Raw genomic sequence first — 15,868 nt, 5'->3', positions numbered from 1 at the left:
TTGAACTTTTGATACCCCGTTTCTTGGATCACATTGTGTTTTTTGAGCCCAAAGCTTCACCTTCTCTTTTCCCAGACATATTGGCATGCGTCTGTGGTGTGGTCCCAACAGAACCTAGGGATGAATCATGTAGCTGCAAGCATGCGAGAGCACTGTTTTATGATAAATATTACAATTCATAAATCATTGTTTCTCAGAAGAGCAAAAGAGCGAGGGGAGGGGGTAGAGAGAGTGAAAGAGAAAGAGAACTGTAAAACATTTGGGGATCCGGCGAGAAAACAACGGAGGGTCACGCTCCCTGTGTGAGAGAGTGTAGATGGTGGTGAAAAGGGGGCTTCAGGTCAGGGAACCACCAGGGAGAGGGAGTGGTGGAAGAGTCTGTAGGAATGAAGGAGAATAACAGCGCAGACGGCACACATACACGCTCCATCTGCGCCATAAAAGCCCATAGAACCTCACTGTCATCTGCATATGGCAGCATCGCAGCGTAAATTATGGTCGCTATGCATTCGCTCACCAGCGATAATCATCCCTCACCGTTGCCAGCGATTCTGAACGATGGCAGCCAGAGGACAGTAAGGGCTGCTGTTGTTGTTGAGGACATACTTGAGGGAGATAATATATTCCAGCGTGAGGTTTGGTTTGAGCTAAATTATGAGAAATAAAAGATTGCAATGACAGTATTTACAATGAGAGTTTAGATGCGGGTTTTCGCCACTGCCTTCCTCATAAAACACAAGACACTCTCACTTTGGGTTTAGGCAGGAATTCAGTTCATTTCACATTTTTTTTCTTTCTAACACTGCTAAGGATGCGTTTACTGGTTAACAAACATTTTTGTGTCTGAGAAATTATTTCACAGGTTAATCTGTCAACCTGAGGCTGTAAATAACCAATGCCATTATGTTTGTACTGACATCGGTTAAAAACATCCCAGAATCTGTGGAAGGAAACCATTTTCACTTTAATACGTGTTTGCCATCTAGTGGTCACTGAGGGACTTGATCAAATGAAACTTTAAAGGAAATGTTTTAAGAAAGCTCAAACAAGCACAGAAATTATATATAGACATTTAATTGTCAATTAAAGTACAGAGAATCAATATCTGAGAAGCTGTGACACAAGCAGTTAGTGTCATGTTATGCTTCCATTGCTTTCAGTTCATAACTTCCTGCCTCTAGTCCATGTCAATGTCAGAATATGCCGGTGGCTGCTCTCTCTTGACCCAAGGCAGAGGGGCGGGGACATAGGGGTCGTAGGTCCAGCGAGGATACACCCTCTTATACAGATTCATCAGCACTGTGTCCTGAGAGCGTAGCTGATTGTCAAATACACACTTCATGTGGCCGTGAGTACCTGCAAAAGAACAAATAAAACTGTTGTTAAATACTGTAAATACTTCCCAACATTCACCATTTTTTAAGAATGTACCATTTGACCAATATTTACAAACAATACTGATAACTTATTATAATTATCTAATATTCAGAACTGACTTTTAAAATCAGTTTTATTTCTGAATTTGGTTAAAATAACTAAAGAGACTACAACAATAAAACATGAATAACAAATATTTATTATTATTCTTATTAAGCTTAATTAAATACACTAAATTATTTTTTATTAATATTATTAATACATTTAATTAAATGTTTAATTAAGATTTCAAATATTAATTCATTTAATGAATAAAATAAAATTAATAATAAAACATTATTACTACTATTATTAATGGTGATAATCTTTATTGTTATAAGCTTCAGCTTATCAATTAGAATTAATAATAACAACAACAATAATAATAATAATAATAATAACTAGAAGCTAAAGTTCATAAACAAACTTTGATGTTGGCTTGAGAAAGCCCAAAGCTTGAAGTGGGACTTGAATTTTGGTCGCCTTGTGTACAGCTGCGACAAATGTATTATGGCACCTTTGGAATTCCATACCTACAGTGCTATTGCTCCGACATAACCGTTCTCTTTCATCACTTATTTTGTCCATTGGTCGTAACATTTCTTACAGATTTCAGCACGTCATAAATCAGATACAGATAAATTAGCACAGTAAGATTACATTTATTTGAATGCATTAATGAGATAGCGATTGCATGTCTGAATTAGTCCTACCTGCCTGTGTAGCATCTCTCAATTAATAGGGAAGCTGGGAACTTCAAAAGTAAAGAGAAATATATGCTAAACGAACTCGAACGGGACTCGAAGTCGGGTCTCGAATCTACATTTAGTGGGGGCCTTAGGGAGAATAAATGAGGCCCTTCTAAGAGTTTTTTGTTGTTTATATATTTTTTTTTTTTTTTTTTTTTTTTTTTTTTTTAGAGCACAGAATTAATAAAAATAATAATAATAATAATAGTACAATTATAATCATCGTCATCATTATGCAAAAAGGTTTTGTGATCTAAATGGTTGAAAATTAATTAATAATTTGAGAAATGTCTAACTGCTAGTAAATTCTCTAGTAAATGGTTAAGTTCATTAAAAGTTTCTCTCCACCACTGAGTTTTTTTTCTTTACCTAAAGCTTCCTTGATGTGTCCTCTTCGTCCCCATTTTGTACGTAGTTCTACTGGCTTAAACCACAGAATATCATCTGCAAAAAAAGAAATGCTTTAATGTTGGACTCAAATGTCAAAACTCAACAGAACGATTGATTTAACACCACACAACCATCTGAAGATAAACAGGAAATGTCTAACACCTCCCTTCTCACCTCTGTTGAAGAACATGTAACGGACCACAGCAGAGCGCCGATTGATTTTGAAAGGGTGTCCACTCAGCACGATTCTCTTCAACACCACACGCCGAGGATCGCAGCTCAAAAGACAACCTGTGGCCACCAGGTCCTGCATACCTGTGGTAAAAGGTTAAACAAAAAAGCTGAACCACATGCTGTAGTGGTGAAGGCAGTTCTCTGTTTGAATCAAATGTTTTGTCTGATTCTCCCCACCATTGTCTCGCTGTTTGAAGACCAGGACACCAGCTGTGGGGAAGGTAATGGGGGCATAGACAGACATCACTGTAGGAGCATCAGGACGCAGGAACCGCTCCAACTTGTGTTTATCAGCTGAGGACATAGAAAAAACAGATTTAATCTCAATAATGGCATTTAATGAGATTTAACCCTGTATTTTTAAATGGAAGTTCCTCACAAAGGGAACATCATATTTAGGGGTCCGTGGCATCATAAAAAAATTGAAAGCCCCTGCTAAAAAAGAAATCCTCTGAAAAACATGATGCTCTCTTTAGGCTGTTATTACCAGAAGTGTGCTGTGAGAAGATGGCTGAAGCTCTGAAGCGTCTGAAACCACACTGAAACACCAGCTCCTCTTTCGATTTGATGGGTTCTGTGTTGCTCGGGTGCTGCCGCACCAACATATGCATCACTGACATCTGCAAACAGACGACTATTTCAATACTGACTATAATTATTTGTGCAAGTGCATTTAAACTGAGCAGTACTACTGTATTTCAAAAATCAAACATCACTACTAAATTTTACCCTTTATGTTTGAGAATCTTCTAAGCTGTAAGTACCTTCTGTTCATGTGGTAGCAGAGACACCAGCACTAATGGTTTGCCGGTCAGGAAGCTCTCCATTACTGAGGGAGGAACGTCCACAATATGAAGAGTCACATACCAGCCTACCTGCAGAAATAAAAGACAGACATTTCCAAACAAATTCCTTGGGTAAACAGTGAAACACCAAAGTTTCTGGAACAAAACCTAGAACTCTCTAGCCAACACCCCTTCCCCCCCCCTTACAAACCATCGCTCCTTCATCCTCGCTAGCAGCATCTGCTAATATTCGGCGACGCATGCGCTCAAAGTTCTGGAATTGGTAGATGCGCGAGTAGTTGGGAGGCAAGTTCTCCAAGGGGTCCCATGGGGAGGAACGAAAACTCTTCAGACCTCTGAACCTCTGGAACCTGAACATGCAGAACAGGGTAGAAACCTTGTGTACATTACTGTTCAAAAGTCTGGCGTCAGTACGTTTTTTTTTTTAAGAAATTAATACTTTTATCCAGCAAAAATGCATTAAATAAATAATAAATAAATGCTGTTCTTTTGAACTTTATATTCAAATAATCTTGAAAAAAATTTATCACCATTTCTACAAAAATATTAAGCACCAACTGTTTTAAGTTTTGAGCATCAAATCAGCATATTAGAATGATTTCTGAAGAATCATGTGTTATATTTATATAACAAAGTTATATTTAAAAGACCTTTATAGTGCTTTTTGTCTTTTTTGGAGTTTGACAGCACAGTCAACTAGGGGTGCACAATATATCGGTACCATATCAGTTATCAGCCGATATTAGAGATTTTTTTATTATTTATCATGTCAACCATGTTTATATAAACTGTTTGCAACATTTATATTACTTTAACTTTAAGTGAGTGTTAGATAATGGCAATCTTTAAAAAATGAATAACACTTAACACTGTTAAATGTAATCTTTAGCAGATATCAAAATGAATACCCATATTTTCATACTATACATTATAATGTTGTGATGCCTAAATTCACTTGCAGCATTTAAAATGACTGATTTTTGTATTTAGTGTTTTATTTTTCATTTACTTCAGCCAAATAGTACTGAATTTCAAAATTTGCTATAACTTACAAATAATTATCGGTTTATCTATAACAGCCTTTTTTAATACATGCTCATCCTTAATGACAATCATGAACTGCATGGAAAAGAACTTATTTATTTTTGTGTTTGATTTACAATACTATTCAAACACAGGGATTGGAACAACATGGTGACAAGTAAAATAAGATAAAAATGTTAATTCTTGGTCGAACTATGCCTTTAAAATCTAACACGGACAGATACATTGTTGGAACTGTCGTGGTTCTTACCGTGTCTTGGCTGGGACGTCTAGGGGAGTGTCGACTTCATCGGGGAACATCTCATTGGCACGTGCCTCTCGATATCTCCTCAGCCCCTCTCCCTCCTCAGCCTCGTCAATGTCTTCATCATACTTCTGATCGACTCCGGTGCGTCCGGTGGAACTGATCTCCTCCTCCTCTTCTTCCCCGTCGTCATCATCTCCTTCAGATGCGCATTCAGATCCAGCATCCTTGGAGAGGAAGAGAAGCATGTAAAAACATTTCTCTAGACATACATCCACATAGAGTCTAGCAAACCCAAACAAAACGGTCTATTTCTTTGAAGTAAACTAAACAGACAGCATAGTGGCTGAAATAGGAAAAAGACAAGACATACCGCTGGGGTGCATTAACCCCCCTGTGGGGTCAACCTGTAGAACAATCGCAGGTGCAGTAATAAAAATAATCTCTGTAATCATCTGTAGTACCACTTCCCTATTGTTAACATCTTGCATTGAAAAGTCTCCTTTGGTGCGCCCCAAGACATCAAACACATGCTAATTATGATTAAAGAAAATAAATGGACCAGAGCTTCCATACATGTCAAGCTTCCCCTTGTTCTTTCAAGCCCAGCTGGTATAAATAAATGGCCACCCCCTCCGCAAGTCTCGACAGGAAGTTCTGTCCAAAGAGCAGGAAGACAGAAGGCTTCTCTCGGGACTCCCTCTCCAAACACTATTGTTGCATCGAGATGCCTGGCACTAAGGCCAAGCAGCAGATATTGAGAAAACAAACAGTGCCTCTCCACCACACAGCGCATAGTCACGTATGCACCATTCCGCCCACGCCGTGCCCACCCTCCATCTCATCCTTCTGACTTTATTTAGACCTTCAATCATTATCGGGCAGTCAGATGTGCTTGGGTTTAACGCTCTTTTGCCAAGTTCGCTCCTGATTGGTCACTTCTGCTGCCACCTCGCAGGTTGTCATAACAACAGATAAACAAAAACAAATGCTGTTTGCTTCCTAGGGTGTGAGGTGTAATTGTGTATTGTATATTGTATATATATCACACAACAAACCAAGAATCAGGAATATGATCATCTAAGAACAAAAAAAGGAAAACATGCCCACTCCCCCCCAATTATAACTATAAAACAACAATAATAATTAAAAAAAAAAAGATTATTAAAAATATTTATTATTTAAGTTGTATTTTATTATTATTATTATATTATACTATTGCAATAATACTACTGTACTGTAAAATAAATATTTTGGATTTTGCATAAATTTGCAGATTTATTTATATTCTCATTACAAATCTGGTAAAATGGGTGGCGCGCATTATGTTTTCAAGCGTATGTAATAAGCAACCCAAACTCACAATGCTTACAGAGATGGAGCTTGTGTGTGGAGCTGCATTTACTGTGAACAGAGCCAATACAAGATACTGAAAATGTGTAATAGATATATTATACAGAAATCCAGGGCCGTAACCACCATAGACATTGAGGGCGACAAGTCCCCCCCAATAATTAGAAATGTCCAAATCGTCCCCCCCAATATTCGAAATTCTTGCACTGCTCTGCTGCACTTCATTACAGCACTCTGCATGTTGTTAGGATGACAAAAAGGTTTAAAAGTTTGGTCTGCCTCAGTGGTCTAAGTGCGCTCGTCAATGTCAAAATGATTGAGATGGCCAATCAAATTAAAAAGTAGGCGGGGTTTACATTCTCTTTTTGCTCGTGCGCACAGTCTTCACAGCACAGACGAGCGCGCCAAACGATTGCTTAACGCTGTCGCTGAGCTTCTATTTTTCTGGTAAAATTCACAAAACAAATACACATGTCCCTGCTCTTGATATATAACCATTGATGGACATCTTCGATTTTAATGAGGAAAAAAAAAAAAAAAAAAAAACTACGGGAGGGCGGATTAGAACACGCAACCTTTGATACTGTTAACAAAAATTCTACCACTAGACCACTCGGGAATTCAAATGCTTATTGCGGATTTATAAATTTATTCACCAAACTGAAGAATCTCAGCACTAACAATATATTGTATGAAACTATCACATTAAATGTGAGTACTATTGTAAATGTAAATAGTAATATGTACTATTGAAATAGATTTTTCTACAATTGTTATTGTACATATCTGATATAGCTTTGTATTAGCAACAATTTCGTTTTGTTTCTTTATGCTTTATTAAAAAAAAAGGGGGGGGGGGGGGGGGTTAACATGTCTAATCTATATTTATGCTTGTTTACAGTTTCTGTGTGATTTATTTTGGCGGACCATCTTTAATAGTTTCCTGTTTGCCATAACCAAATATCTACAGAGGAGGTTGTAATTGTTTAGTTTTCCTTCTAAAGGAAATGCTTCATCAAAGACTTGTGACTGCTTGTGTCAAAATAATAAAAAAAAAAAAAAATTAAAAAAATAAATAAATAAATAATAAAAAAAATCACCTGAGATTCATTGTCATCATCCATTTCGTCTTCCATCATCCCATCTTCATCATCATCATCATCATCATCATCACAGCTGTCAACATCATCATCATCCTCCTGTTCGGCATTATCAGCGATCCATGTGGCCTGATAGTCAGACGTCCCCTTTGGTACCTTCATCACTCTCCTGTTCTTACTGGCCTCTGAACAAAAATAAACATATCAATATCCATATTGTCCATAAAGAGAATCTCAATAATCCATTTAGGTCACTAGTAGGCATTCCTGCACAACTGGCTATAACTTTAAAAACTCTGATAATAAATGAGATGTACTGCCTCTAAAAAAAGAAAAAAAGAAACTGTATGCGAGTTGCAGCAGTGCATAATGCGTTATATCATGAACAAGATGAAAGGTTTGCATGAATCAAACTGGCCACCGTCAATTATATCCCTGTATGTGGGCAGGCACAAATCATGTAGAACAATGAAACTGCTCACACTAATATTAAGTTCTCTGTCTTGCCAACACTGGACTACAGTGTCTCACAAGAGACAGATCATGTATTCACTATAACAGTCGCCACATTACATTGTTGCTCAATTGCATAGTCACTGGACACAAAAAAAAGAAGACAGACTTCCGGATTGATTTGTCACTGTTAACATGAAGCAATGTTATTTTAAGTATTATTTTAATACTATTATAGTTTTTACTTTTTTTGTTTTGTTTTTTTCCTTCTGTTTTCTTTTCTATTACCACTATTTAGGTTTTTACATTTCTTTTTCTTTTTTTATATATATCTCCATTTAGTACTTCAAATTAAACTCATTTCAGTTAGATGCCAAGGCAACTATTCTCATTTTCATTTAAAGTTTTCCATCTAATGTTTATATTTTATTTTATTTCAATTTACAAAAATGTTTCTGATCGTTTTAGTTAACAGTATTTACTCTGGTGCGAACAGGGCTCAAGAGCTCATGGTAATACGGTACCTTCTGCCTCCTCCAGCTCTGCTTCTGTGGGCCACGTCTGCTCCCCATCCATGGGGTCCACCTCTGCCTCCGCCTGCAGGCTCTCTCTCTTCTCAGGGTCTGCTTTCATCAACACCCGAACATCCCCACTCATATCTCCATCACCACCATCCTACAAGACATACAGAGACAAAGATACAACAATCTTAATAAATAAACATCACAAATAATAAGTAAATCAGGTGTGACATAATACTCCAGCGTCAATGAATTAGGCTAGTCCATCCACAATGAAAGTGAAAATGTTACATGTTGGCACATAATTATAGCCAATCAGAACACAAATGAGTTTTAATACAGTTATTAGGACCAGGATTCTGGACCAATGATTTTTCTCACTGTAGGATTTTATTCAGTGGTTCTCAACAAGGGGGCCTTAGAAAACTTTTGAACTTTAAATTTTAATTCATTTTAAAAGTGTGATTTCTAGACCCGGACAAGTTGTGTAAATTGATACAATCTTAAAATTACATAGGCATTTTTATAATGAATACACTACTAATGCCAAGCTCTAAAATATTTCATCAGGTAGAAATTGAGAATAAAACATTTTTAAAAATCCTGATCATTAATCCTTCAAAATCAGTAATAATGGTAACAATAAGGTTCTATTGTTAAAAGCATTTATTAATGTTAGCTAATGTTAATTACAAAAATAATGACTTTATTCAACTATTTTTCCTCTTCCCTGTCAGTCTCCTATGCAGTTGACACAGTGAACGCAGTGCAGCGCTTCCGTGTTCAACGTCAGAACGACTCTGTATTGGCCGGCTCCTGCGTCAGCATCACACGTGGTGCTTACGTGAACAGCCAATACTGAGCCGGCGTTCAGATGTAAACACGGAAGTAACGGATGTCAACTGCATAGGAGACTGACAGGGAAGAGGAAAAATTGTTGAATAAAGTCGATATTTTTATTTTTGAGCACAAAAAGTGTTCGTTGTTTCATAACGTTAAGGTTGAACCACTGTAGTCACATTGACTACTTTAACGATGTCTTTACTACTTCTCTGGACCTTGAATGTGGTAATTTTGTTGCTTTCTATGGAAAATAAAAAACCTCTCGGATTTCATCAAAAATATCTTAATTTGTGTTCTGAAAACGAACAAAGGTCTTGCGGGATTGGAACGACATGAGGTTGAGTAATTAATGACAGAAATTAAATTTTTGGGTGATCTAACCCTTTAACTGACATTAACTAATGGGACCTTATTGTAAAATATTGATTAATCCTTTAAGGGTAACATTATTCTTCCATTAATTAAGAGGAACATTAATATTATGGCCTCATTAAATCTTCAAATTAAGTGGGGAGGGGGCTTCTAATATTGTTGTGGGGGCCTTGGAGTCAAAGTTGAGAACAACTGCTTGTAGCACCTAGGTTAAGAGATGGTGTTGAACTTGGAATTAATTAAGAATAAATGAATCAATGAACGAAAAAGTTGCACTGTAAAATCATAACAAAAATGTCTTCAAAAGTCAACAGTAACATAGCCTCCTAACCGTCATCTCTACGTCTCGTCCTGGCTTTGCCTGGCGAGGGGCTGCTGTCACGATGGGTAGAGGGTCTGCAGGAGCATCGATCTGGCTGAGCTGAAAGTCTCCATGACCTGTGATATGCACCAGCCTATTGACTTGCAGAGGACAGCCTCGAATATATCCTGACACACAGAGGGTTCCTAACCCTGTGGCTGGGCCCCCTGTCCCATTCTGGCTGGCGTTCGGTATATATGTGGCTTTCTGAGCCAGCAGGTGTGAGCGGCGAGAGCGGAAGCCCAGGCGCCTCTGTTTCTGTGCCGACAGGTGCCTCAGCAATAGCGTGGCATCCTGTTCGTTGTCCACAGGGAAGAGACGCCCATCTGGGAAATGAGACTCTACCAAACGAGAGAGTGCTTTCCGAGACTCAGCGCGTTTCTTCACCGCTAGATTGGCCACTCCCTGACACACCAGTGCTGCAGGGCAAAGAGGAAGAAGAATTGGTTACAATTTGACATTCGCATCAAATATTTGTGTAGAATGACTGGTAAACTGTATAATTGATTGTTTCCAGTCATATCTCACCATGACTTGGCAACCCCTGGGCAAAGAGGCAGGACAGGCAGTACTCTCCATAGCTGTCCCAACCTTCAGTCGACTCTAACACAAACACCAAACTGTCTGCAATCTTCGCCACATCCAGGAGTGAATGCATATCAACTGAAGTGAGACAAAAGAAGATTTTTACAGCACTTTTTACAGCCCTTAAACACAAAAAATGTGCTGTAAAAAATATTTGCACTTTCTTGAAATAGCAGTAATTGCTTTTGATAACAAGATATCAAACCAAAGTGGAGCTTATCCAAAAGAAATGTACTAATAATAAAAAAAGTCTATACTACTTTGCCTAAATTAATTAAAAATAAAACAAACATTTAAATTAAAATCATAAATTAAAATGTTTTTGTGCCACAAGTTAATTTTACGATAAAATGGACAGTAAGAAAAAACGGATATTATGAAATTTGCTAAAACATTACATTTAACAGTGTTTTTAGTTATTAAATTATCATTAGATGACAACAAAGGTAATCTTAAAATAATAGCATGCACAATTAGGCATCCAATATCGACTGATACTGTTATATGTAAAATTAATAAAAACCTCTAATATTAGCTGATAACTGATTTAGTATAATCTATATAAATATATTGTATATAATGCATCCCATAATCACAAACACACTTTTCAGGTAAATCAATTTACAAAAACAGGTTAGTGACTTCATACATACACTAAAAATGAAACTAGCTAGTTAAAAGCAATTGAAAAAAGAAAATGAAATTTTAATTGAATACTTTTTTCACTTGGTCCAATGTTTTGTTATCGAATGCAATTAAATTCAAACATTTGTGAGCGTGGCTTAAATCTACACTAATGTTTAAAAAATGTTGGGGCCAGTAAGATTTTATTTAACTAGGATGGGTGCATCGATCAAATGTTATAGTAAAAACATTACAAAATATGTTCCAAAATGTTACAAAATATTTCCGTTAAAAAAAAAAACACGGTTTTTATATTCGTAAAAGAATCACAAAAAAAACTATCACCATTTTCACAAAAATATCAAGAAGCACTGATAATGTTTAAAATGTTTCTTGAGCATCAAATCAGCATATCAGAAGGATTTCTGAAGGATCATGTGACACTGAAGACTGGAGTAATGATGCTGAAAATTCAGCTTTACCATCACAGGAATAAAATTATATTGTAAAATGCATTCAAATAGAAAACTGGTATTTTGAATTGTAATAATATTTCACAATATTACTGTTTTTACTGTATGTATCAATTAAATGCAGCCTTGGTGAACATAAAAGACTTCTTTCAAAAACATTACAAAAAATCTTAAATATTTAAAAAGGTAGTGTAAATACTTTTTGTGACCACTATACAGTGTCAGAAGTTAGAAATGAAATTCATTTGTGCTTAATCAGCATTTGATCCTTTGCTAAAAGTGTTACCTGTGTCTGGAGTGTAGAAAGTGAATCTCTGTTTAAAGCGGGGTAGAACAAGACCAAAACTGTCCTTAGCCCCAGTGACTCCTTGATCCTCATGCACCACGCCACCAACTCCTTCACCTCTCAATATCTTGCTGACAGCGCTAGCATCCACTCCTGCATGAAGACCTATGACTGCCACCAGATGAGGGGGTCCATCCCTGCTGCCCAGCTTCCTTTTCTCTGTCAGCACCTGTCATCATCAACAACCCCAAGGAAATTAGTTACTCATCAAATGGCCAATCTGTAAACCAAGTAGATGTCTAATAATGTCACATTACCAAGTCTTTTTTGTTGCGACGCAGCTGGTTGGCTTTGTTTCTGCGGTCCATTTTCCTTATCACTCTTCTCTGTTTTTTGGTGAGAGCCATGACAGCAACTCTACCTAATTTGATTGGCAAGATGTACTGGGTCAAGTTTACTGTCTTACAATACAGTATTGATGTACAAATACACTGCATAATGATTATAACAAAGAATTGATCAACAAGTAAGAATAGGATCAATGAGAACCAGACTAAGATGGTTTGCTGGTCTCTCAGCCTGGTTTTAGAGGAGCTTTGGCACTTTTGATGTGTTCAGGCTGGGAGACCAGCTTAAACCAACTCAGAGTAGCAAGCATCTTAGACTGGCTTAAAGGGATAGTTCACCCAAAAATGAAAATTATGTCATCATTCACTCGCCCTCAAGTTGTTCCAAACCTGTATAAATTTCTTTGTTCTGCTGAACACGAAGGAAGATATTTTGAAGGAAGTTTGTAACTTTGGGGCACCATTGACTTCCATAGTAGGAAAAAAAAATACACTGGAAGTCAATGGTGCCCCAGAATTGTTCAGTTTCCCACATTCTTCAAAATATATTCCTTTGTGTTCAACAGAACAAAGAAATTTACAATTTAGGTTCGGAACAACCTGAGGGTTAGTAAATGATGACAGAATTTTAATTTTTGGGTGAACTATCCCTTTAAGTTCAAGATTCAAGATTACTTTATTTGTACTTTAGGACATTTGTCTTGGACAAAGCTATTAAACGTTATTTAAAGCACGTTAAACGTATATCTCTCTACTTCTCTAAATATGTATATTCTCACATACATTTTCCAGCAGTAATCAGTCTCAATGATTACTGCTCGGATCTTTAAACACGTGTTCAGTCAGACAGGCACTGCCCACGTGACGGTTCGCTCGTATATATTTGTGAATAAACCCATCAGACATACCCTTGTTCTCACGCCCGATCTCGCCTTTAGTTCGGTGTTTTCCATGCTTGTGCTGTTTGTTTTTCTGTTTATAAGCTCCAGCTCTGTGAGCCTGCTGCTGTTCATCTCCTGCAGCCATTTTCCGTCATGCCGCACATGTAAACTTTATTGACGTCATATCCAAGCGCCTGGCTTTCCTTCTGCACAATCTCCACTGAGTGATATAGTGCCCGAGTGCCACCTACTGTTCTTCAGCTGAAATATCCGAACATGGATACAAGGACTCAGGCTCATCAAAATTTATAGTCAATCTCATGAAAACGATCAGTGGACATTTTTACTCCCCAAAATTTATCTTAAAAGATTTTTAGGACCAGTAAAAAATTTTTTTGCACTGTTATGACAATGTGATAATGTTAAAAACATTACTATTTTTTGTCTGTTAAAGGATTAGTTCACTTCAGAATCAAAATTTCCTGATTATTTACTCATCCCCATGTCATCCAAGATGTTTATGTCTTTCTTTCTTCGGTCAAAAAGAAATTGTGGCTTTTGATGAAAACATTCCAGGATTTTTCTCCTTATAGTAATGTGATAATGTTAAAAAACATTACTATTTTTTGTCTGTTAGTATATAATTTACATATTAAGTACATTTGTAAAGCACAGTTGTTAGTATCATGGTAGTATTTGTCATACTGAATTTAATTTATGCTTTTAAATTTATTTATTTTTTTTATTAATATCAAAACTTAGCTATAAAAATACTTTTCAACAGGATGTCTGGCTTTTTTGTTTTGTAATAAACAAACATAAATGCACAGTTATTTACACCATTAAATATATCTGCAAGCTGCCTGAGCTTTCACATGCTGGTTCGAATCCAGCATCACATCTTGATCCTATCCTTTTTTCCTTTTCTTTTTACCTCGTTCTGTTGCCCTATAAATAAAAGGGACAAAACCCTGTAAATATAACTTAAAAAATTAAAAAAATGATCATCTATGCAGGACAGAGCTTATATTTTCTTGAGCAATTTAATTTCAGCATGTTTTCTGATTCATGCCTGTGAGTTTTATTATTTTAAATTGACATAAAAAATATCATAAAATAAGAAAACAAACAAATGTGTCCTCCATTCATAGTCATAGTCCATTTTAAAAATAGATTATACAGAGGAAATCATAAATAATTCCCAGCAGCACAAAAACAAAGCTATTTTAGATCTTCTCTAAACATCTGATAAACACCAAGAGTTCATACAAAGTGTATTTAGCCATATTAAAGTGGGATGTCAACTGGGTCATTTAGTCCCTCGAGAATTTCTTTGTTGTTTTGTGTTCAGTCATTAACAGACCACAGTGTCTCTCTAATGACATCAACAGGATGAAGCATGGCTCTTTAAATCCCATTCATAAAACAGGCTCCATACATCTCAAAACCCTCTGTTCGCCTGGATACAGTGACAGCATCCTGCGCTCTCATTGGCTGAGAGAGATGGCTGCTTCGGAACCAACCCAGAGCGCTAGTTCTCTGCTCTGTTTACCAATTGGTTGCTTGCAGGCTTGTTGACATCACTTTAATAATTTTGCCCAGGGATCAGCTTTAACCTCTTAGTGATCCATAAAAGCGATGATTACCAATATTGAACAATACCAAGAAAACCTACAGCTCTGTTCAATTTTAGGCTTAAACTGTGGTGAAATTTATTGTCATCATAAAGTGTAGCTGGGATTACAACAGAGGCGAGCTGTAATCCTTTACATTTGATTTTTATGACTTGTTCTCTGCTTGTCCTAGTTATCTTCATGTCCATCTGTGTGAGTGCTGGTAGGTTTTCAAACTTCAGACACACAAGAAAAAATCATCATAATCATTTACATTTCTTTGAGAAGACATCAACATCATCATGCGCACTAGCATAGTATCATAATCACTAAATCTCCAAAACGTTTCCAAGATACTTGTTAAACTGATAACTTTATGTGATACACTTTTTATAATGTATTACTCCAAAAATTCCAACAAATATAATCATAATGCTGAAATTGCATTGCTGCACTTTAGTCAGCTGCTTATTTTACAGGAATCACGTTTCATTACATTTTCCTCTGATTTCATCTGTTTACCTCTCCAGAACTGCCATGCTGCAATTAACATCATAATGGATCAGGGTGGGATATCCTAATACTTCTCTAGGAAAATAAAAATGTGACAGACAGAGCTTATTCCTCAACGATTTTGGCAGCCACAGCAAACAAAGTTTTAAATATTGATAAAGGACATATTTATGTGTATAGCTGTTTATTATAAGGGTTTTAATGCTCTGTCTCTTGGGGCCGGTGGGAGTTTCCCACATTGGGAGGGCGGAACTGGCGTTCCAGGAACCAAGACGAAAGGATGAGGGCAGTATTGGTCCGAATCTTTTAGCGAATCGGCTCGCTTCGTGAACCGGTTCAAAAAATTCGATTCATAGAATCCTTTATGTCGCACTCCAAGCACTCTAGAAATAATCACGGTTTTAAATAACGCCACTGTTTATCACTATGTTTTGTTTTGCATTAAATTTTGTTTGTGTTGTTTAACTAGCCAAAATATAGAGCGACGTATTGTTGCTATGATTACCTCAACAGACAAGCGATTTCTGTTCACGAGCGCAAAGTAGGAAAAACCTCTGTGGATACTATAAACGTTGCTTGAAAACGCTATAAAAGCATACTACTGTATAAAAAGCCTACTTTTTAAAACTGCTTTTGGAAAATTAAATAAAAAAAAAACTT

The 15,868-nt window shown here is 36.7% G+C and overlaps 1 protein-coding gene across 1 annotated transcript; it reads right to left on the bottom strand.

The window, feature by feature from the left end:
• Window positions 1-1,058: 1,058 nt before the first annotated feature.
• tsr1 (TSR1 ribosome maturation factor) lies at window positions 1,059-13,290 on the bottom strand. The gene is made up of 15 exons (XM_051863471.1): window positions 13,110-13,290; window positions 12,172-12,275; window positions 11,855-12,083; window positions 10,415-10,549; window positions 9,857-10,305; window positions 8,314-8,464; window positions 7,337-7,521; window positions 4,890-5,110; window positions 3,786-3,945; window positions 3,554-3,664; window positions 3,277-3,409; window positions 2,967-3,083; window positions 2,730-2,870; window positions 2,535-2,609; window positions 1,059-1,356 (listed from the first exon to the last, which is right to left on the bottom strand). Exons 1-15 carry the CDS (start codon window positions 13,225-13,227, stop codon window positions 1,178-1,180), a joined length of 2,508 nt encoding a protein of 835 aa, XP_051719431.1. The 5' UTR covers window positions 13,228-13,290; the 3' UTR covers window positions 1,059-1,177.
• Between the last annotated feature and the right edge of the window lie 2,578 nt (window positions 13,291-15,868).

Source organism: Ctenopharyngodon idella, chromosome 15, assembly GCF_019924925.1.
Source record: "Ctenopharyngodon idella isolate HZGC_01 chromosome 15, HZGC01, whole genome shotgun sequence".
Classification (NCBI taxonomy): Eukaryota; Metazoa; Chordata; class Actinopteri; order Cypriniformes; family Xenocyprididae; genus Ctenopharyngodon; species Ctenopharyngodon idella.
This window is presented reverse-complemented; position numbering and strand designations above follow the sequence as displayed.

What these genes read in the sequence shown, in the direction of transcription:
- tsr1 (XM_051863471.1), bottom strand. Translation starts at nt 13,227, where the DNA reads ATGGCTGCAGGAGATGAACAGCAGCAGGCTCACAGAGCTGGAGCTTAT. An exon ending in CTTCTCACAGCACACTTCTG is followed by an intron (nt 3,084 to 3,276) that starts GTAATAACAGCC and finishes CTATGTCCTCAG; the next exon opens with CTGATAAACACAAGTTGGAG. An exon ending in TTACATGTTCTTCAACAGAG is followed by an intron (nt 2,610 to 2,729) that starts GTGAGAAGGGAG and finishes CTTTTTTTGCAG; the next exon opens with ATGATATTCTGTGGTTTAAG.